The sequence below is a fragment of the Selaginella moellendorffii genome, unplaced genomic scaffold, assembly GCF_000143415.4.
Source record: "Selaginella moellendorffii unplaced genomic scaffold, v1.0 SELMOscaffold_50, whole genome shotgun sequence".
In the NCBI taxonomy this organism is placed as follows: domain Eukaryota; kingdom Viridiplantae; phylum Streptophyta; class Lycopodiopsida; order Selaginellales; family Selaginellaceae; genus Selaginella; species Selaginella moellendorffii.
The window spans coordinates 562,818-586,796 of record NW_003314311.1 but is presented as its reverse complement, the minus strand read 5'-3'; the positions used below and the strand labels follow the sequence as shown (position 1 = coordinate 586,796).

The following is a 23,979-nucleotide window of genomic DNA, read 5'->3' as shown; positions in this document are numbered from 1 at the left end:
GAACGACGGTACGCACAAAACCAGGGGTCATGTTGTATATGGAGAGGCAATCTTCAAGAGGTTTGTCGAGACATGTAGCGAGCAGCAACCACATAAAACCCGCCTCTTGGAAAATGGAACACGAGACACCCAACGAGTTCTCCCTTCCATGTATACCAAGGGGGCCATATTGGAAGATGTGAATCGGGAACTCCAGAGTAATGGCTACAGGAAGGTGAGCCAATCTAGATTTAGTAGATTGTGGAGCAACAGGTTCAGGGATGTGAGTATAGGAAAGTACTCCAGCTTTTCAAAGTGTGACGAGTGCACTGCTATCAAAATGGCTTTGTCAAAGAATTCTTGCAGCGCTCAAGAGCGAGAGACGTTGGTTAGAAGGCGGCTCGACCACAACATCGAGCAGAGAAGCTGCAGGACTGCATATTATCATAACAGGATTCTCTCCATGGAGAGACCTGACTCTTACCTCTGCATCATCCACGACAAAATGGACCAGAAAAAGACGTGCTTACCTCGACTCAATCCTGCCCCCAAGGCAATCTCTTCATCCATGCAGCTGCCTGTGTCTCTGTTTGGCATAATCGCTCATGGGCATGGTGCCCAGAACTATGGGAACTTCTTTGTACCTCTATGGGGTGGCGGGGGTGCAAACATGATGATTGCGTCCCTAGCAAAACACTTAAGGTCTCTGCAAAGTGCACAGACTGAGCTGAACGGCCAACCCTTGCATAATGCCCTTGTCGATCGAACCCCATACAGGGTTCAGCTGGAGGAGGAGCAAAGGCTTGCAGTATCGCGTGGGGCCCCATGCCATCCCAGTGAATATGTTGGCCGTCAGATTGTAGGGTTATCATGTGAGGCCTCATGCCATTCCGACGAGATTGGTCGCCCGGTGAATGCACAGCCTCATCCAAACGAAGCAGAATCTCAAGGAAGTTCTTGCGGCCGATGTGGCCTTCCACCCCATCTTCTGCTCCAAACAGACAATGCTGGCAGTGAGAACAAAAACATGTACGTCTTCGCGTACTTGGTGATGCTTGTTGCCAAAGGCATATTTGAAACGGTTACACTTGGCTTTCTCATGGTTGGGCACACTCATGAAGACGTCGATGCCATGTTCAGTCATCTGGCAGAGTCCCTCCGGCGATCCAATGTCCTCACCCTCCCACAACTCTACGATGAATTCCAAAATTGCATCAAAGGCACTGTTGAAGCTGCACTTCTGACAGAGGTTCCAGACTTTAAGGGGTTTGTAAGAGGCTACATCAGGGACGGATCCGAAACGCTGATTGGCCACTCCAAGCCTCTTCAGTTTCATTTCAGCATGTGTGACGGTGCTCCAGTGATGAGGTACAAGATGAGAGAATGGGACACAGTGTGGCTGCCAGTGGACGGCATTGAACTCTTCAAGAGAGATCCCATAACTGGGGAACCTATGATTCCTCAGGGTTCCCCACGGCCGATGCACCCGGATGGACTCAAAGACCAGGAAAGTATAGTGGCCGGGATTAGACAGCATATTGCCTTCTGGAAGAGGGGGTTGGTGTTTGGTGGAGAATCCTATTTTCAGAGGTGCAAGCCTTTGCTCGAATACTGGGAGAAGATTATATCTGCTATCCAAAATGGGTCGGTTGTATATGAAGAATTGGAAGAGTCCTTTTGGCCAGAACCCAGAGCACCAGATAGTAGCGGAACAATGTCCTCTGGAAATGCAGTGACAGATAATGATGTTGAGGATCACTATTGTGGGCCGAGGAACAAGAAGCCGGATTCAGCATTCAATCCAGTACAGGTCTGCAAAGGAATGGTCGTGCTTGTCAGACCCAGTAATACAAAACAAATGATATGGGTGGGGCGCTGCATCACTGATGCAGAGGAGGACGCGGAAACTAACTCCTTCAATGTAACTGTGGAGTGGTTCAAGCCAAGTTCCGAATATACGAACGATTGCCTAGAAAAGAGATGGGTGCTGAATCCAAGGGATCCCAGCATGAGCATATCGGTGGATAATGTTGTGCATGGTTGGATGCGGAAGCAGAGTGCCACCATCACCTTGCCAGACCATGCAAGAGATGCAGCAAGAGCATTCATAACCCGGGTTCAAGGTGAGATTCATGAATATTCCTTTACTAAGTTTCTAATGTATTTTATTTCAAGGTGAACAATCCGAATCTGAATCAGAGGAGGCGTGATGGCATGTGGCCTTACGCCATTCCTAGGTGAGATGATACAAATAACAAGTATAAATTCTTAGTTGTTCTAGCAAATCTTACTTAAAGTTCAAGGTGAACAAGCCAAATATGAATTCATCGGATTGTTATAACAAATTGCGAGGTGATGGCATGAGGCGATACGCCATTTGAGAGTGGTAGCCATTCCTATATGAGGTGAGTGAAGTATTTATTAGAAATACCTCATTCAATTGTGCACTTCTAAGTCTTGGTCCACTTAGTACTGTTTGCATGTTTTTATTTTAATTCTTTCTCTAAAATGTTATTTAGCATGTGGCTTCATGCCATTGCTCTCCACAATCATGCATTGAATTTCTATCCTTGCATAATACTTCTCCATATATATAGCATGTGCGCACATGTGATATGGTTCATTAGGCCTGATATAGTGTGTGAGGTAAAACAAAGATGATGTGACATATGCATTTACCAATCACACGTGCATAAATCTAATAATATGGCGTGTGGCCCATATTAATGGCACATAAACCCATATTGTGGGCTTACGTGCTTTATGTACCATCATTCCCTTGCAGCGAGTGTGTTGGTTTCCTTTTATAACACAACGAACTCCATATTTTAGGGTGAAGAGCGTTCTCATGGCAAGCACAAAATTTGTAAGTGAGGCAGAAAAGGAGACGGAGAAGGAGATAGGTGAAGATGTAGAATATATAAGTCTTCCAAACTCCCCGTACTATACTCCAGGTGATCATTTTTCTGAACAAACGGCAACATTAACAACTATCGAGAACGCCCCAGTAACGTCAGAGACAACAATCCAAAGCAAAACAACTGACCCGGAGAAGGATGATAGTACCGCTGAGAGTACCAAAAAGGAGGTGTCCACTAGCGCTTAGGCTTATAATGGCGTGTGCCCTCATGCCATTTACTTGATCACCAAATACCTTTTTCCCTTTGCACTAGTATATCTTAATACCGGTCTGAGAAATAGAATGGCATGTGCCCTCAGGCCTTTTACTAAATCACCTTTGAAAGAAATGCAAGCCTCTATGTCGTAAAAAAAAGGTACTAGAGAAATTCCTTAATAATATGAATGTTATTTAGTTTCATGAAAATACACTAAGGGTCAAATGAGTTAAATGACTTCTCCAGACTAGCAATGCCTCTTGCTACACCTTCACAATTAGATTTGTTAGAAAAAGATAACATTGAATAATATCTAAATGTTCTCACCATTAAGTTATATGTCTGGCTAATAGGAATGACGTTCATCTTGGAAAGCTCACCACACGCTCAATGAACAAACAAATAGTGTGTGCGTGCATGCCATCGCTCTTCTTTAGCTTCAGATTCGGCTTGTTCACCTTGACAATGAGATTTATTATACAACCAGATGGACTCAGTCTGGACATAAAGTCACCGCGCTAGTCACCATGCCCCAGATATGTCTAGCCCCTGGACAAAAAACATATAATTTCACGTCATTTTCAAATACTTGAAAATTTGTACCTAGTCCCATTTTACTGAATAAATCCCACTTTAACGAAATAGAGCATATTTGAATCCAACAGCAATGGTGTCACAGGCTGGAGGATTGACTGCAGACCCTTCGAAAAATATAGAGTTTCTAGAGCGGTCTTGATTGCATGCTTCATCCACACAATCTAAATGCCCGCCACAATGAACTATAGACACTGTGCCTTCAAAATGTTGGAAGTGTGTAGTCTTGATCTTGCACCAATTGTGGACATCCTGCTTGGTTTCCATCCCCTTCCGTTTGGAACCTGTGCTGCGGACAAGAGGTGGTAGCTCGAAGAAAATGTTGCCATTGTAGGAGGATGGAAGCTCACTCACAAGCCTATACAAAAACAAGTGCACGTCGATTGAGAGGCGTGAAAACTGGAAAGCATTGCTAACGGCTTTGAATATTGCTGAAGTTGGAGCTGGAGCTGGTGAATTTGGCGCCGACACTAGCATGACATCTTCACTTGAACTAGAAGAGGACGAGAGGATAACGACTGACTCTTGCTTCACATTCACTTTCGCTGGAGCGCATTTTGGCATTTTGACTGGAGATCCAAACACTCGAATCTCCTTCGACTTGGAATTTTGTAAATCCCATTGTTGTCCACCCTCGCCCACACCAGAAAGAAGAAACTCCGAGTATGCAACTATACCGGTGTCGTTGCGGATCACAGCCTCTAAAGAAATAGAGCCAAGACGAAGATCAAAACGCCGACATAAAAAACTTTCAGAAACAATACTCTGAGAGAATGAAAGAGGTGGGTGATCTCGAAAATGAAGAAGAAACCTCTCCATCCTTCTCAATAGGTTTTGGAGTTCTCTCTCTTTATGCTACTTGTAAAAATCTATAGTGAAACATAATTGAAATTTAAATAGAGTAATAAGAAGACAACGTACAAAATGAATCAAATTCTATAGCAAATTTAACATGTGTAAGTGTGACAGTATTAATATTACTGTCATCTATTATGATGTCTGATGCATGTATACACATAGATCCAAGGAAAGATTTTCAGCACGTGAAGTTTGATAGTTAATAATGATACTAGTAATGACATTCTGCTATAACGTGTCAAACCAAGAGATCCAATCTAACTATCAGCACGTGTGATATGTCAAGTTGTCAAATTTTAAGTGGTAGATGATAATAAATCTTGTCAAATCTTATTCTTCAATAACAGATTTGATTCATAGTACAACTCAAGTTTTATCCATAATTGTGAACACTGCTCAATGACATTTAAAGCACGTGCCTATTGTTTAGGATCTAATACAGTACAAAATAAATTTCTGGATGAGGATTCATCCATTCATAGATGGATATAGTACAATATATTTTAACGTGCCTTATTTATACTCTTTGAAGTTCTTGTAACGATTCCAAAATATGTACAAAATAGTGATGAGAATGCATCCTTTCTAGATAATTTGTAAAATATAATATCATATCTCTAATAACAGAAATGTTGATAGGTGCTAGTTATACCATCATTAAAATATACAAAATAAAGAAGCATAATTTACATATAATAATAATGATAAGATAAAATAAGATCAAAGATATTGTGATGGTTGAGATTTAGGTTATTCGGAATGAACGGCCAGGATGAGAGATAGGTTAGGGTTAGGGCAGCCGTCAGGATTAGGGTTAGGGTAGCCGCCAAGATTAGGTTACTGTTCGCATCGTGAGTGGAGCACGCGAGAGATCGAGGGATTGAGCGCGAAGGAGATCGAGTGATTGAGCGTGCAAGAGATTGAGTGATTGAGCGTGCAAGAGATCGAGAGATTGAGCGGGCAAGAGATCGAGAGATTGAGCAGGAAGAGATCGAGAGATTGAGCACGCAAAAGATCGAGAGATTGAGCGGGTAAGAGATCGAGAGATTGAGCGGGGAAGAGATCGAGAGATTGAGCGCGCAAGAGATTGAGAGATTGAGCGCGCAAGCGGGAGAGATTGAGCGCGCAAGCAGGAGAGATTGAGCGCGCGAGCAGGAGAGATTGAGCGCGCGAGCAGGAGAGATTGAGCGCACAAGAAATCTAGCACGATCAAGAAATCGAGGGAGGAAAGATGCCGCCAAGGGTGAGTTTCGATTTGATTGCTTCCACTTCCATTCCATTTCTTCCCTTTTTTTTTCTTGATTGCTTCTTTGCTGGCCGAGGTCGAGCTCGGGCAGGCCACCTCGGGCAGTTTTGCTTGCCGAGGGGCCGAGGTTATTCAAATAACCTCGGCCCCCTGGGCAGCCAAAGTGCCCGAGGTGGAGTCTAGGCCCACTTGATTTTTTTTTTCTCTTTGACTGTTTGAATTTCTCATTATCTTTATTTAGTTTGACTAACAAAACTTTTTCTCTTGCAGAAAAGGAAAATTGTAACACAGAAAAAGGTTGTTGGAGCCAAGAAAACACGAGAAGTTCAATTTGGCACTGACGACAACATCACAATCGACATGTCCATTGGCACAACAGAGACACATTTAGATAGAGATTCACCACCTCCACCACCATCACCTCTACCATCACCACCTCCACCACCGCCATCGCCACCTCCACCACCTCCATCACCACCTCCACCACCTCCATCGCCACCGCCACCACCACCATTGCCACCACCACTGCCACTATTGCCTTTGCCCCCGCCACCACCGCCACCACCACCAACGCAAATCCCTGAAGTTGGGCAATCTAGTGGTGTTCACGATAGGAAACCTGAGGAACAGCCTGGAGCTGAAAGAGTTGCAGACCTTCCTGACAACGTGGTGGACAAGCGCTTCCAAGAGACTGTTATGCGGACAAGGGAAAAAGCAGTTCACCAAACACTTGAGGCGCTCAAGTGGCCAGGCCCTTGTGACTTGATCAGAGAAATCCCCCTTTGCCATTTGCAGCAGACGAACCTTGTCCGCACAGCATCCAAGTATGTCAACCCGGATATATACAGCTTGTTCAAACAGAATGGCCTTGCAACAAATATCGGTATGTTTCTAGTCTCTTTTTGCAAGCCAGGAACAATGGAGATCATTACTGTCACACCCAAGATTGTGAATAGCTGGGATCCTATTTGGAGGAGGAAGTCCCTAGAATTTGATGACATGCTTATCAGACATCTTGAGACTCGACAGCTTGCGGGGATAATGTTCCAAATTATTGACGGTAACCACCAATATGGAGCTTGGATGAAGTGTATCGACGATCATTTTCGTGATGATCCTGTCTACCATATCAACGTTCCAGTCAGCCATGTCTACACAAGGGGACCTTTGGATGTCAACAGACTTATCTTGGCCTGCCAAAAGATCAATGCGTAAGTTTTATAATTTTACCTCTAACTCCACTTTAACTTGTTTTGTTGTGTTTAAATGTAGGCTTGGGCAGTTCGCTATTCAAAAACAAAATCTTGTCCATGACATCGAGCAACTTCGATTTTTGGCAAACTTGAGTGAGGATGACATCCGCCAACATTATGGTGATGATCTCGCAACACTTGTTCGGCACTCACGCACTCGAAATGACGGTACAACTTGGTTCAACAACCCAATCAGTTTTATGCTTGCTGTGTGGTGTAAGGTATGTCTTTCCCTTTTATTTTATAAAAGCCTCTTTTAATTGTTTTGGTTTTTAGCCTTTGGTGAAGGTCAAGCAGGATGCTTACGAACTTGCATATCCGGAGAAGAGTCGGGAAGAGCTCTCAGCTGAGTTTGTACAAATTGAGCACAAAATTTAGCATGCAAAGTCCTCAAAGTTGAAGAAACTAGTATGTATTGCAGACAATCGCAGGCCGAAGGAGTGGCTAGAGACTATAGCCGAAATTTCTTCTCATGAATGTAAGTTTTTTATCACACTTCATTTTTCTTAATTATGCATATGTTACTTTTGCAGTGAACAAAACTCCAGATGACATGATTTACAATATCGCAAAATCGAAGCTTCCATATAAGCAACAGATAGAGACTCTGGAGTTCCTCAATGTCTACTTGATGAACAGAGAGAAAGGACTGCCAGAACTATTTGAGAACATGATGAGAAGGGCTGTCTATATCACGCAAACTATAAGTGAAGGTGAGAAGTTCTTGGCACCACACATTGGTGACGATCCAGATGGCACATTTATGTCTTTCAACACCTACATCAACACGTCATTGGAAGGGATCGAAGAGGGGTGGCTGCCAGAGAAGTCTACAAGCACAACAACTTATGATTGCCAACATGGTCAACCTTATTTCATGCGACGTGCAGCTTATAGGTATAATATGATTTCTAAGACTGTTTTTTAATATATATTGTTTACAGGTATCTTCGATATAGAGGCATGCCATTTGAGGCACCAGTTTGCACTCGACTTGTTGCAAAGGGTGTAAGAGATGGAGGAATGTATCCAACAATGTTTGCGAGAGTTCCGAAGGCACGGAAGATAGAATGCCCTTGGGAGTTGGAGCTCCTAGGGAAGGAGACCTCTACACTAGATCGTGAGGAAATTATCAATGCTAGCAACGATGGCAATGCAAGTGACGATGGAGACGAGGATGAGGAAGCTCCAGATCAAGTTCATGTTCCACCACCAGACAGTCAGGAACAGGCTCCAATTCAACCATCAAACAACCAAGATCCGGATCAGGTTTTACCAGTAAATAACAATGATCAAGTGGTTCACAGAATATCACGTCGACCTCAAGGTAAGCAAAAGTGAATTTTACAAACTAAAGGTGGTAATACATGTTTTTTGCAGCAATGACTGTTGGTAGTAATTTCATTCCAGCTCAACGAGATGCTCGTGAAGAGGAGTTGGAGGAACTCTCATCGACAACACGCCATATGATGGTATCATACTATTTATTACTTTTTTCATTCACTTAGCTCTTTTATAGGTCCGTCCTGTGTCCCCAATAACACAACGAGGCATTGTGGGTATCTTCATTGGCTCTTACAGTAGATTATTGACATCTTTCACAGAAGACGATATCAACATGGATATACGCCACTAGTTCAACCGTTGGTGCCGAAAGATACAAAGGCCCGTGCTCCCAGTTGCGGACTTCATTCTCTTCGACTTTCCAGATGGTCTTTCAGATATCGATGGGAAAGTTGAGGATTGGAACTTTCTCACACCTGACCACTTGCGCGATGCATTCCTATTGTCCGAAGTACTTATGCTCGAAGCTGGCCATGTCGTCTTCATCCTACCGAACGACCCCAATTGGATGTATGAGCTTTATGACGTGCGCAGCAGAAGTTCATTTCAAGTCATTCTCTTCCGGGTGCATTATGGATCCTATTGGCGTTGATACGAGGGGCGTCCAAGGGAAGCCTGAAAAGGTGAGTATGTATTTTATATTTTTATCTAATTTCTAAACATTTTTATTTTCCAGGTTATGATGTGGACCTATCATACCTTCTACAGAAACACACATGATGGGTTTCGTGATAGCGAACGTGCAGCATGTGTTTTGCCTGGGTACGACAGTTCCACTAACATCATACCCAACCTTGTGGATGAGCAGATCCGCAACACGTTTCCAGGGTACCGATTCCGAACTCCATCAGCAATGCAAGTCTTGCTTGAGCTCTATTGCCCACCAAATGGTATTGTGATTGATTGCACAGCAGGTAGTGGTTCTATGGTGGAGGCAGCACGTGACTCTGGTAGGTCGGTGTTTGCTATTGAAGAACATCATTTCTTCAAACGCCGGCTCAGAGGATTTCGTGAGTTGCCTTCAACCTCAAGGAGGTAAATTATGTTTATTAAAATTTCAATATATATTTCATTCTATTTTATAGATCACAGTCACCTGGAGTTTCTAGAATTGGAGGCTTTCGAAGTCTCCCTGACTATGCAGAAGCCATGGCTCAACATATGCAAGGTGAATCTTCCCCACAATACCACTATAGGAGGAAGTATAAAAGAAATCATTATGTTGATGATGAGGCAGAAGAAAGTTAATTGCATCCTTACATAAAATGGAAAGCTTGTTATATGTTAGATGTCAGTGAAAGTGTTAGATGTCAGTAAAATTGTCAGATGTCAGTAAAATTGTCAGATGTCAGTGTCAGTGTCAGATACCATAATTATAGATTATCATTCTCACCTGTCACCATCACTTTGTAGCGTTTGTGTGTTGCCATCTCCTCCTTCAACATTTTGTAAACAATTGTATATGATATGATAGCACCTTCTAGAACAAGGTATGTTACCTACAACTAATATCATTTTATTATATTTTTTCTTTTAATAGTGACAATACTATAGTATAGTAAAGTAATTCTAGATCTTACATTCCACTATAGGGTGGCCTAAAAACCCCATATTTTGCACTAGCCAATGTAGTGTTTCCCAAGGGGATGTTGTTCCTCACCATGAAGCGATAGTGGGTATGTGTCTGTAACTCATTCTTGAATCTATTGTACATCCACATGTGCACATTTTCCAGACCTGCCGTTGGGCAATTCTTACAATGCTCAAGAAAAGTTTGTAAACCCATAAAGCCATTTGTCTTGTCCAAGAAAAAGTAGCATATTAGACACTGAATGTAATAGCGTTCTGTGCTTTCAAGTAGTCCTGCCATGTCAGGAGCAAGATCTTGCAAAAACATGTGGCATTGCTCTTGAAGCGCTAAAGGCAATCCCTCTCTAGTAGCAAGATCCGGAATTTCACATATAGGGAGCTCTAATTCAGCTTCACTAGAGCCCTCAGCAGAAAAAGGATTGTTATGTAGAGGTGAAGGTGGAATGTTGGTAGAACTTGGGGATGGAGGTGGAGATTGATATGAAATGCTGGGGGGCCAAGTATGATTAGCAATGGGTCTCCTTTGAGCCATTTCAATATAAACTTCTAAGGAGCTCAAGGAGAACAAAAAACCTACAATGACTATAACTTTTCTAGATAGTTTATATACTAAGTTTTAGTCTTGGGAATGCGGTTTATTTATTATGACACTAACAATACTCAGATTCTTGGGAACGAGGTTTATTTATTATGACACTGACAATACTCAGATTCTTGGGAATGAGGTTTATTTATTATAACACTGACAATACTCAGATTCTTTAAATGTCAGTCTTGGAAATGGGGCTTCATAATCATAGCTTTCTTGTAAACATAAGAGCTTCTAGAATTTTAGATTATCGTGTATACACATGCTCTATCATTATGATGAATCCTACTTTGCTACACATATATTCTTTTCTACACATGCCAAATGTCTACGGAAATAAATTGCAAGGAAATATAGACCACATTATAGTGGTAGAGCACGTTGGCACGCTACCATTCTCTCATGTGAGATTGCCTTTTAGTCTTGGAAATGTAAATAAAGTTGATTCTTTGATGTGATATTACTTTTGAGTCTTTCGAAAGATTTTGATTTCTTTTATCATTATTTACAAACAATTCCCAAAAAATTTTAATGAGGATTCACTGCAAAATATACCTTGGTCTTATCATATGAGAGGATTGCGATATAGGCAAGCAATAGAGTTTTTAATATGAATTAATATGTAAATTACAAATGTCATGGAAAGTTTTATGGAGTAGATTTCTTGGTGTTTTCCGCTGTGCTATTCATTTCTTCATTTCTTTTGCTCTGGACTGTTGTTTCAGAAGTAACAGGAGCATTTTTATCAATCGTGATAATGGTCTCCACATTCCCAGATGGGTAATAAGGACCAGGAGTGTAATATAGAGATTGTGGTAGTGAAACAAAATTAACATTCTCACATTCCTTTGCACTACAACTCTTACTCACAGATCTTGTATTTTCCTTGCTTCCCATCTTCTCAAGAACCCTAAAAACTCTTTTGAATGAAGGAATAATATCTACAGCTGTAAAAGTATTCAAAATATTAAGTAGTCAAATCAAATATGACAGCTGTAACAGTTGTCATAATAAAATAATATAGTTTTATAAAAGATAGGTTCTCATGAACTTTGTCTTTTTTAAATAATTCAATCTTATAGAAACTTTTAACTTAGATATTTACGTATTTTAATATTTTAAAGTTTGCTAGAACCTTCATTTGTTCAATTTAGATCTCCTTTGTAATATTTCTTATTGACTATGTTGACTTGAGTTGACTTGTGTTGAATTGAGCTCAACTCATGAGCTCAACTCAACTTTGGACCATCCCCCATATAAACAAAGCTATAATATGGGTACTAACATCTCAATCTTAAACAACTAAATTGGAATAAATGCGAAGTTATAGCACCCAAACGTGTACCCACTTAGATCATAATCTTCATCTCTACATATATAATGAAATCAATTGCCTATCTTCATTGGATAGTACTCATTGAGATTCATCTTCTGATACCAAATGTAGTACACATAATTTACACCCTTTATCCTATAGTGATTTATTATAGAATAATCACAAAGTGGAACTTAAACCTTCTATATGCCACATGTCCAAAGACAGCAAATGGAACTCAAGTTTTAGAGCTTTAGGCCACTAAAATGAAGGAATGGAGCCAAAGAGTGACAAAACTAGAGCACATAATGACTCTTGAGCATACAACCCAAAGAGTGAAAGGACAAGAGTACAGAATGACTTAGAATGGTCCTAAAGTATCTAGTATCTTAATGCCATGACTAACATGCAAAATGGAGCCAAACAAAGTCTAGCATTATATCAATATACTAGTGGCCTAATGCGAGAATATAGGTATTTAATCAACTAGTATGAAATGGAATTTGGACTTAAACCCAAGTTAGATGTAAAACAAGGACAAACACATAAGCAGGAGGTAGATTATGCCTCAGGTTGGTCAGCCATACCCTAACCTACCCACTACTATCCCTACTATACATTTAAAACCCCCCACACCACCAGAACCAATACAAGGGGTATGATAGCAAAAGTGTTTTGGCAAACATAATAAGTTATCATTTAGCAAATATTGAGAGACCAAGCTCAATATTGCAAGAGGTTCCAAACACTAGCAAGTGTAAGCTAACAAAACTCAAGTACATAATATACTTTTAACTTTTAAGTTTATCTTTTTTTTTTACAGATGATCCTCCTACTAAAGAGGATATAAAAATCATGTATGACTTCTTTAATGTAGAAACACTACAAGATTCATTACTAACCTCAGAACTTTATGAGGATACTAGTGAATCAATGGATGTGAAAAAGGGCCTAACCACTACTGATGTAGATCATGACAACTTTGTCAAATAAAGAACTTCATGCATCTGGATATACTAAGGAGGAGTATGTCACTCAAGAAAGTACTCTTACTATTACATCTAACTGTCTATATCAAAGCAAATGTCCTAAGATAAAGAAGAAAGTATACCCCTTGAAATCTCTTAAATATATGTCCTTGCTAATTGGTTTCATGTATTTAGTAGTCTCAAATATATTGGATTGGTCTTTTTCCCATAGTTGTATATATATATATATATATATATATATATATACACATACATACATACATACATATATATAGTCACATTATATTTAGAATTTATAAAAACTATGATAAATTATAACCATATTTTTAAATTAAAAGGTATAAATTATTTTAAGCTATATATATTTGTTATACATATAAAAAATTACCATATAACAACTAGAAATAAATCAAATTACATTTTATAATTTCTCAAAAAAAATTATTTCGATACTTTTGGATAGGAAAGTATTGTTTGCCTAGCTTCATACTAGAAAAGTCCTTGATTTCATTCATTGTGAAATATCAATTAAACTCCAGTGATTTAATCGTATGAAATTTTTTCACAAACGTTTCACAGCTGGAAGCAGGGCACTAGGAGCGAGGCAGCATCCAGGCATTGAAATCTACCTCCGATCCTATCTGATCTGATCCTATGGAGCTGTTCTAGCCATGGCGCTGTCCTGTGCCATGGCAACGGAGATCAGTCCTTAGCTGCCGCTGCATGCTCTGCGGGTATTGGAGCCCCGATCAAAACACCAGGGATCTGCTGTCCTGACCATGTCCAAATATCTTGGTGCTGTCCCCATTTTTGGATTGATTTCTATGGTTTCTATGTCCAGGCAAGGAGAATCCAATGGATGCAATGCAGCAAGGCACTTGTTCACGGATTATAGCAGTACGATGGAGGTATTATAACACAGCTTTAAATACAGTGCTTCAAAACACGCCATGCACCACGGCGTGTTGGCGTGGTGACACGAACACGGCCCCCAGCCGTGTTAACACGGGCCGTGTTCATTGACTCGGTCAATGCTCCAAAACACGGCTCCAAACACGGTTGAAACACAGTCAAATACCATGTGACCATGCCGTGTTCTAAAACAATAGTTCACGTGGTTCATGTGAGCGTTTTGTGCTTTGATGTTTTCTTGTCTTGCGATCAATCAAAAGGTTTTTCCAGCGATCTATGGCGATTTTCTTGGGCTGGGAATGCCCTCTCTAGGATTCTAGCGCTGGAGTGGGAGGAATGGCACTCAGCCACACCTGATTTCGCTGCAAAAAATTCCTGATCATTGTCTCCAGGTTTGTAGATTTTCTCTCCCAAATTTTCTCCTTGGATTGTTTCTGCCATAATTCTTAGCTGCTTGGCACTGCATCTTTGTAGATTGTTGTGATTCTTAGTTGCTTGGCATTGCGATTGTGTTATTGACGGCATGATTCTAAAATTTTGAGTTTTTCAAAAATTTATTAGGCGCAGGGCGTGACCGATTGTGGATTGGAATAGGAGCAGGGTGTGGGATTTTGGAGGCTGAGCAATTGTGGATTGGAGCAGCAGCAGGGTGTGGGATTTTAGAGGTTGGACTGAGTGATTGTGGATTGGAGTAGAAGCAGGTGCAGGATTTTAGAGGTTGAGCTGAGTGATGGCATCTGGGAGCCAGAGCAGGAGGACTTCAACAGGGCGACATCCATCATCCGTTTGGTGGGAAGAAATGATCCTTGGTGATCAAACAAACTGCCATAGTGGGCATCGACACTGGTCTTGCAAGTGGTGTTTGTTGAGAGACAAAGTCTCAGGTGTGGATCGTGTGAGGGGACATCTCACAGGGGAAGCTGGTCATGAAATCTTAAATTGTGATGTCATCTCAGCAGAGAAGAGACAACAGCTTAGGGAGATGGCTAAAACCATCGACGACCAAGTTTTGGCTGGAAAACACCAAAGCAAGAAACGAGCAGTTTCTACACGTGTCGAAGGCATCCAAAGCACTAAAGGAGAGAGTTTTGTTGCTTCCCAGAGTTCTACACCAGGTGGCAATTCTATAGAAGGAATTTCCAGGTTTTTTTCACAACAACAACAAGGAATCCGGGATTCTTTTGATCCAAAAAGGAAGGAAGCAGTGGATATGGCTATAGGACGATTTTTCTAGAATGAGCACATACCATTTGTGAAAGCTCGTTCTCACCAATTTAAGGAGATGGTGCAGCAGATTGCAAGGCATGGAATTCCCTACGATCTTCCAACAGAGACAGCATTGCGAGAGCAATTGTTGCAAGTGGAGAAAGCCAATCTTGAAATTCAACTTGCCAAGGTGAAGGCATGTTAGAAGAATTGTGGGGTTACTCTTGTTGCTGATGCATGGAATGACACAAGAAATTGACATATCATGGGGCTTGTTGCATACAGCAGAGGACAGTCGACTTTTCTCGAGGCCATTGATATATCTTCTAGTGGGAAGACGGCTAATAACGTTTTTGCGACATGGGAGTGAGGTATCGAGATTGTTGGAGAGGAGAATGTTGTTTTTATTGTCACGGATGGTGAGGCTTCAAACAAGGCTACTACTAGGCTTCTAGAGGCGAGGAAGCCAAGGATTATGTGGGCTCCATGCTTAGCTCATTGTTTGAACAACATTCTCAAGGATTTCGCAAAACTACCATGGATGGTTGGGCTACTAGACAAGGGAAAGACTCTAGTTGGCTTCCTCCGGAACCATTTGCATCTAGTAGCGATTTTGGCATCCTTCTCTTCACGACGAGTGTTGAAGTTCAGCGAAACACGATTCGCCTTCAACTTTCTTATGATGGAGAGATTGGTGGAGTTGAGGCCAAAGCTACAACAAATGTTTGTGAGCGACGCTTACATTGCAAGGCTAGAGTCAAGGACAGATTCTGGGATAGCATGCCAAGGAATTGTGTTCAACGATACATACTGGAACGAGGTTAACCACATGCTAGGTGTTTCAAGGAGGGTGATGTATTTGCTATGGATGGTTGACAGAGACATGCCTGTGATTGGGAAGGTCTACAAGGGGATGGATCAGATGAGCGAGAACATCCGTCAACAAGAGGAGAACAATCTTAGGTATGAGGAGCTAAACCAACTGATTTCAAACAGGTGGTGGGCTTATCATAGCACCTTTCACTCCGTGGCATACATGCTTGATCCAGAGTTTCAGGGGCGAGGACAGGAAAAATCCAGGGAAGTTTCCAAAGATTGGAACATGTACTTGGAGATCCAGTTCCCTGACTATCAGCAAAGGTCAACTATAAAAAATCAGCTTTGCCAATACAGGAACTTGGAGGGTAGTTTTGGCACCGGAGACTCTCAGATGGATCGTACAACAAAGGGTTCTGTGCAGTGGTGGGAGGACAATGGCTACTCAGGTCCAAATTTGCAGAGGTTGGCAATTCAAGTGCTTAGTCAGGCAAGTTCTTCCTCATATGTGGAGCGATTGTTCAGCATTTTTGGGCACATCGCTTCAAAGAAGAGGAATTGCTTAGTAGTGAACCGGATTGCAGACTTGGTATTTGTGGCCAGTAATACTAAGTTGATAGGGAGCCACACTTCCTATGACAAGTTTGTGGGATTGAGCCAGACAGAAAGTATTCCTCAAATTACTAATGATGATATTGAAGCTATGGAAGAAGAGGACGAAGATGAAGATGATGATCCTGCTAATGAGGAGCTTCTAGATGAGATGGAGTGATAAGTAGAATATTCTAGAGAATATTCATGTTTTCACCCGTGTTTATCCGTGTTCATTTCCGTGTTCCGTGTTCGTGTTCAAAAAATTGAATGCCGTGTTCATGTTCGTGTTCATGTTTTGAAGCTATGTTTAAATATGTGATTGAGTTTTCTTCTTGTAGATGCTTTCTGCTTGCGTTCGTGCGAAGTATATGGAAAAACGATTAGAAGCTGGACAGTTCTTTGAGGAAGGTATGTATTTCTGTTTTTTTTGTTGATTTCGATCTGTCTGATTTTACCTTTGCTTCTATTGTATTTTTTTTTCTGTTTGTGGCGATAGGACCCAAGTTACTACGTGCTTAAGGAGGACGAGTCTCCTTGCATTTTTGGCCCGATTGAGAAGCAGTGATGGTCATATGTTTGTGCAAAGCAGCTGTGATCTATGGTAAGCAAAGTTTCTGTCTGAAAGGAACTAAGGATGTGGGTGTGGTGTTTTATAATCTAGGGAGCAGAGAACGGCCTTGAATTCACAATCGTTCAACTGGAGTGGGCCACGGATGGATTTTATTCCCGGGATCGATGGGCCAAGCGAAGGCATACAAAGAGTTTTGGCTTTCTTCAGTACAGTATGCAAGCCACCACATTTCTGTGGAGTCTAGCTGTCGGTGTTCTTTTTATGTGACGAATTACTTTATTACTTCCATGTAGAACTTGCTCAAGAGCGAGCCTATGAAGCTTGTCGATGGTGGACAATCACAACGGACGTTCGTGTACATCAAGGATGCCATTGACACGGTGATGCGTATGGTGGTAAGTCTCTATGATGCTGGAATAAATCCAAATGTAGTCTAATCAATTGGAACCACGACAAGAAAATCCATAACAAGAAAATGGTTACATGGGCAACCCAAACAACGAAGTGACAGTTAGAGAACTTTCTGAGGCAAGTGTTGTTTTGAAAACTTTCTTTCAGTTTCCCAGGCTTATCTTCGTACTTCTTATTGGTGACACACAGGTGTATGGATGAGCCCATGAGCTCGAAAGAGTTTTACGGGGAGGGATATGATGACAGCGACAAGCGCATTCCAGACATGACGATCGTCAAGAAACAACTGGGTAAGAGCCACGATCGAGTGTTCTGGCTTTGTTCTAGTTTCCTTCGACCAATCGTGTCTAAACATCTCTCCCTCTCTCTCTCTCTCTTTGGTGTTTGCTCCAGAGTGGGAACCCCTGTTTGATCTCTTGGAATCGACACTGACTTACCAGCACAAGACTTATGCCCGAGCAATGCAGCAACCAGCAGCGAGCGGCACAAGCAGCAGAAGTGAGCAGTGCAAGCGAGGACAAGAAGCTGGAGTGAAACACTAGATTTTTCAACGTGGCGACTGTGCTTTTGTTGTTGCAGAACAACGGAGTCGTTTGTGACTGTGCTTGCTTCAGCTCAACCAGCATTCATCGCAGCCAAACTATCTCTTTTGTTTCTGACGATGCCACTGTGTACTCTGCTTCAGCAATCTATCAAGGTTTATGCCTATACACCACCGAAATTACATTTTTTATTCTCCCAGCTGGAAGAACTGGCGATCAACAGATGCCTTGATGACAATGCTACCATGTGCAATATCAGGACCGACCTTTAAGATTGGCAGCTCAGCTCTCTCCAATCCTCAAAATGAGGCAAGTGAGCTGACAAAGTTGATAGGAAAGTATTGTTTGCCTAGCTTCAGCTTAACGTGTCAAGAACAAGAAACAAGAAACTTGTATATATCACTGACGAAACCTATAACAAGCTTCAGCTCAACATGTCAAGAACAAGTGTTGGTGTGTAGACTAAGTTGATATCGTCATCTGTTTTCTTCGTTCCCATCCTTGCCTTTTCCGGGAGCCCTGGATCAAGAGATGGACGAGAAAGACGCAGCTATGGAAATTGCCTGACGCAAAGGACTTGTTACAGCCGTTCGAACATGGAGGAGTTATAACAGCGAGAGATACGAGTCTTGGATTACCCACTCGTGAATCTCTGGAGCCGGCTCTCGCTGTGACTAGATCGAAGCAATCCTTGAGTGGCAGCAGCATTCAAGGCACAAAAGTGGCATCTAGTTGGTTCGGACGAGCAGGAGTCAAGTATCACATGCCGTGGAAGTAACTCCAGCAAGCTCAAACAAAACTTTGTGGGTTGTACACGAATCAGACAAACTTAGTGCTAAACTCACGGCGCTATTTCTCGAATCTCATACCGCCAAAAGATCTCATAAAAAAGTTTATAAATGAAAGGGTATTGGTTTGAGTATAAAAGAACAAGGTCGGCTTGGCATGTTTAGGGTTTGACATGTTGCCAGACGACTTATTGAAGGAAATTATTTCAAGGGCAAGTGTTGTGAGGCTTGATGGTCTAGGTACTTCTACTGGAAAGGCAATTGGCAAAGGGGGTTCTTCTGGAGAAGTCGAAGATCAGTCGAAAGACCAATCTTTTCAGATGATAAAGCTTCCATGTCAGATATTAGGGCAGGCAGCAGTTTCATGCCCTACTGGAGATCATAGCGATGAGTGGGACGTTATGTGTTGCATGGAGGGGTTTGTGATAACGTATTGTAGAAAGCTTGGAGAAGCTCACTTGTTCAACCTTTCAAATGGAACTAGTCATCCCATCACTTGGCTCACCAACTTTATGAACAATTTACAAATGGTGTATCTCAGAAATAATATCTACGTTGCTGCTGATTTCAAGTTGCAAAAATATAACCCGCGGTTGGACAAATGGAGTTTGCAACAAAGACTTCCTTTAGGTTGCGAGTTGGAGAGGTTGCTTGTGTTACAGGATGGGATTGTTGGGGTTTTTAAACGCGAAAGTTTTCCGTGCGGAATTAAAACAGTAAAGCTAGAATGGAGGTTTCTAGATTTGGATTACAAGGGTGTTAACAAGAAAGGGTGGAGGCCACCGTTTGCAACGGACGTTATTGAAGATGGTGTGATCCCGGGTATAACAACTTTAAACAACGTTGTGCTAGTAATGGTGAAGTGGTTCCGTGACACCAACACGAATTGGCTCTTCTTTTGGAATGAAAATGAATCTGATTGGGAATTTTTGGATGGAAAGCTGGAAGGCAATCCAGTAACCAAATTGGTTGCGGTTGGAGAGAATGAACTTTATGCATATACTTCTCCAGGAGATTTGGTCTCAAAAATCAAAATACATTGGGATAAGAATGGCCATGTATCTAGTGTGGATTGGGAGAGTTAGAGACTTGGTCTCAAAAATGTTAATGGCGACAGTAGAAAATAAATGAATGAATAAAGAGAAATTTCATACCACGCCAGGTGCAGGCTGTGAAAGTGCACACAGCTCAACATTGTTATCGAAAGTGAGAAAGGCCAAGGCAGATTTCTTATGCTATTCCATTGAGGTTCGAAAGCCATTCGAAATCACTTGCTCAGGCTGTAGTTTTCCTTGTTGTGGTGCAGAGCTCTTCTCAATGGCGTCGACTCTTATCCATGCTATGTCATTCACTGCCAGGTTTTTGAATGACTGGAGTTGCGGAAGAACCCTGTAGAGCTAGACAGGCTCATTTAGACACGGGATTTATGGAGCCTGGTTTCGAAGGGGAGAGAGCTATGCAGCTGCCTTGCTCCACATCGCTGTAACTCTTGTAAGTAAAACGAAGTTGAGACAGTTGTTGTTGGGATTAACAGCGACGTAAGAGACCTTTATGTTTGGATAGATCGTGGACAAAAATGACGTACACCTTGAGCCAAACTCTGCTCGTTTTATGCTTATGCCTTCATAAAATGGGCCAAGCTCATGGATGATCCTGCACCAAAATGGTTTTAGTGCAATGGGAAAGCCTCTGGGAGTAACATTTTGCACAAACGAAAAGATAGACTCAGCTTGCAAGCCATACCGACGGTACTGGAGTTCAATTCCATGTCATCAGCTTCTGGTTATACGTACTTTTCCCGCTCCTAGAAAGACATGAAAATAAAAAAATATCGCAATGGTGAGAATCCTGGCATTTGCTGTATATGTGGTATCATAACAGTGAAGAAGGCACCAATCTAAACCACACTCTGGGAAGATCCCCGGTGACACTTAGTACTGTTTGTCCCATTTGAATTCCAAGAGACAACGCCAGCCTAGTGTCGACATCAGGCCCGACATGAAAATCTTTCAAGCCTTCGTTGTCCGGGCTGATCACCTTTCCCGAGATTCCACCTGGGAACAACAGGACCGAATGTCATCTGGTGTTTGTCAGAAAAGAAAAACATAGATAGGGTCACTCACTTGGTCGTCGTGGATTTGTAGTAACGGAGAATAATGACTGGCTGGAACTCCCCATCAGAGCTTAGGAGAGACACACAAAATGAAGAATGCTCTACCTCGTCGTTGCGCCAACGGACTTGAATCAGCGTACATAGCTCAGGCTCGATCATCCTCGTGGAAACATGGTAGTGGTGGCCATTCAGTCATCGAGATGTTGTCTCTCATGGCCTGGAAAATCTTCATCGCCTCCTCAATCTTCCCTTGCTTGCCCATACCCGTGCAGCAAACACGAGAAAGTGCGCATAACCTCGGCCTTGACCATGCGCCTACACTGCACAATTAGACACGGGTTCACTCGGAAGCCAGGAAGAAAAGCAAAAGTGCTGGAAACGTAAGAAACTCATCGTGACCTCCAGGTCCTGCTTCTTCAATTTTGAGAAGAACACCCGAGCTTCCTCCCTATGACACGGAGGCAACGCTGGCCTTGACGCCTCGAAGATACATCTCCTTGAGCTTTGTAATGCATCAAGATATTGTAGGTGACAGAAATCCACTTCTTCCTGTCCCGGTAACAAATCCAGCTTGCCTGAAATGGATGCTCACAGTTTGCAAGAGTAAGATGAACGCAGCAACGCACCTAAAGCACCTAAAGCAAGACAGATTCGCAAGTATGGGTCGAGATGAAACCAGTTTTGGATCCAAGACTATCGTCATCGTCTGGACGGACCATCTAGTGCCGAATTCGGATCGCTACAACCTGCTGCGGCGCTCCTTACGCTCATCCAGCTGGTGTTTGTCGGCACGAGAGCACTGTATTCTGAGGTAAGGATCAGCGTGTACTACTCCTTGACGCAAAGCAGCTGGACATAGCTTGCTATCGTCAAGCTATCACTGGCGATCTACTTTGTTGCTAGGGTTTGGTCCGGAGTGATCGAGAACGCGGCAATCGATCTTGCCGCCCAGTCCGGCGAGAAACACAGCTTGCTTCTCATGTAGGGCTGCATCTGAGTCGCTCCTCATTCTTCCGGCCACTGTATACGAATATGCTTTGCGAGCACCGCTGACACTGGCAAAGGTGAATGAATCGTTTTGCTCGTTTTGCTCTTTATTTTATGTCTTCTCGTGCGTGCTTGTGCACTAATATCTTTGTCGGGATGCTGCCAGTGTTTTATTCTTTGACTCCAGACTACAGTCCACAGGAGCATGGACATTGACAAGGTCAGTAAGTCATTCTCAATCAGGCATCCTTCTCCTATTGTTTCTAGCACAATATATCTCGTTTCACATACACGATTCAATTGTATGGTTAGCGTGGATATCTGCTCGGAACGTACTGCTCCCTAGGACGAGGAAAACCTTTTCCAAATGATCTTGGTAAGACATCCTTCCGTTGAGATTTAAGTTAGCGTTCATTTTCGACAAGCAGGGGTGTCATACTCCTCAAAGTGAACACTCTAGCTTCTTCCAGATGCAGAGAGTACGTATTTCCAGCAAATAGTATGCCCCGGAGGTTCTGTGTAACCTTCAATTTTCAATGTTCTTTCTCGGAAGTCGTTTTACGCGCCATGCCTAAAGCTGGTGCGTTTTGCAGTCAAACCAGGAATCGGCGGTTTTCTGGGTGTTGCGAAAGACACCTGCGATACAAGCCAAGGTCTGGTTTTTGTTCACTGCAGTTACTTGCTTGTTTCTAACTGCAGCAATCCATTCCCGCGCAAAGTCAGGCCGCGGAAGCTTTCAACTTGCCAGTCTTCTACAATGGCTGAGTTTGGCCTTCCTAAAACGTTTATCCAGGTAAAGTCGTGTCATTGCTTTCGTGATTATAGGCAGCCAAAGTATGCTGACTAAAACACCAGGCAGGAACATATATATTGTGGAACTATGAAGTGCAAAGATATAAGCTCAGTGAGTTTCTCCTTTTGATTCCTATGACCACAGCGTTTGCCTCAAGCCCGCTGGTACAGAGTTCTGCAGTTTGCTTGATGGCCGCAAACAGTTGCTTACAGTAGCAATTGAGACCGGAAGGCATCGAGCGTCTCCCTGCTGGAGCTTTTGTGGTGAGTGTATATCTCTTTGTTGTTCAGAATAAATTGGGATACTCTTTATTTCAGGTCGATTCTGGCGGTTGCGATCACTAGAAGCTGATGCATCACATGGACCGTGAGTATGACCATGACCGGCAGGCCTTGATGCCATCGGATTTTCATCTCCGTTTTTCCGGTTTTTGAGTGACAGATGCAGACTTTGTGCAGAATGTGACTCCCAGGTATGGAACCAAGGCCCCCCGTTTCGAACTTTCACTGAGCTGGTACTAATTCATATCACTTACCGGTGGGCTGGGTCACAGTTTACGCTCGGAGAAGGCATAGCGTTACAATCCGCCAGGGTAAGGAGCATGCTCATTTGTGCGTAGATGTGACGTTCGGCCTCTTTTTCACAGGAGTCGAAAGCTCCTGGAATGGACTGGGGAGATCTTTGGAAAACGATTACCATGTTGCGACGTTCTGCATGGCTATCTCGAGAAGCTGCTTTAGGAGACATCACCGCGGTTTGTCCCTTCAAGCTCTTCCGGACGATGCAGCACGAAGGCGTCCGGCCCGACAAAGTCACCTTTCTGCTCGACGTCTGCAACAGGAGCTCGTTATCTCCGCTGGGCTTCCTCCAGAGGCGCTGCTCCAAGTATTTGCCAGGAACGGGGACAAAGATGCTTACGCTCAGACCAGGAGGCCGGGATGAACCAGGAAGGCGTCAAGACCGGCGCATCTTCGATAGTTGTGCGAGCCTATGCGAGCAGGGAGTCCGGGCTCACGAGGCGAGGAATTCACCTCTTTCGGGAACACTCCGTGGGAGAATGGCGGCTTCGACAGGATGCAGGAGAAGAATCTATCAACGCACCGAAATGGCCAGTCTGGAGGACGCCAAGCTCGTTCCTTCGAGCTGTGAGACAATTCTCGACGTTTAAGCCATTCTTGTTAATTTACATTGTGGATTAATGGTTAATTAATATATATATCGAGACGTTGAATTACAAGATTGGGGTTTATGTTTGATTGAAAGAGAGGCGAGAGAGAGAAGCGCGATGCAAATGATTCATGCTGTTGAATGATTCATGCTGTTGTGTTCGTGGCTGTTCTCTCGTTTGTCCCACTGATCTTCACGGGAATGTG

The 23,979-nt window shown here is 42.7% G+C and overlaps 1 protein-coding gene and 1 pseudogene across 1 annotated transcript; both read left to right on the top strand.

Moving 5' to 3' along the window:
* The first annotated feature begins 15,067 nt into the window (after positions 1–15,067).
* On the top strand, positions 15,068–16,579 carry LOC112350449. Its single transcript, XM_024686673.1, has 2 exons — positions 15,068–15,191; positions 15,363–16,579. The coding sequence occupies exons 1-2, from the start codon at positions 15,068–15,070 to the stop codon at positions 16,577–16,579; spliced, it is 1,341 nt and encodes a 446-aa protein (XP_024542441.1).
* Positions 16,580–16,605: 26 nt separating this feature from the next.
* Positions 16,606–18,703, top strand: LOC9633875 (annotated as a pseudogene).
* Positions 18,704–23,979: the final 5,276 nt, after the last annotated feature.

What these genes read in the sequence shown, in the direction of transcription:
- LOC112350449 (XM_024686673.1), top strand. Translation starts at nt 15,068, where the DNA reads ATGGTGCAGCAGATTGCAAGGCATGGAATTCCCTACGATCTTCCAACA. An exon ending in ACTTGCCAAGGTGAAGGCAT is followed by an intron (nt 15,192 to 15,362) that starts GTTAGAAGAATT and finishes CATGGGAGTGAG; the next exon opens with GTATCGAGATTGTTGGAGAG.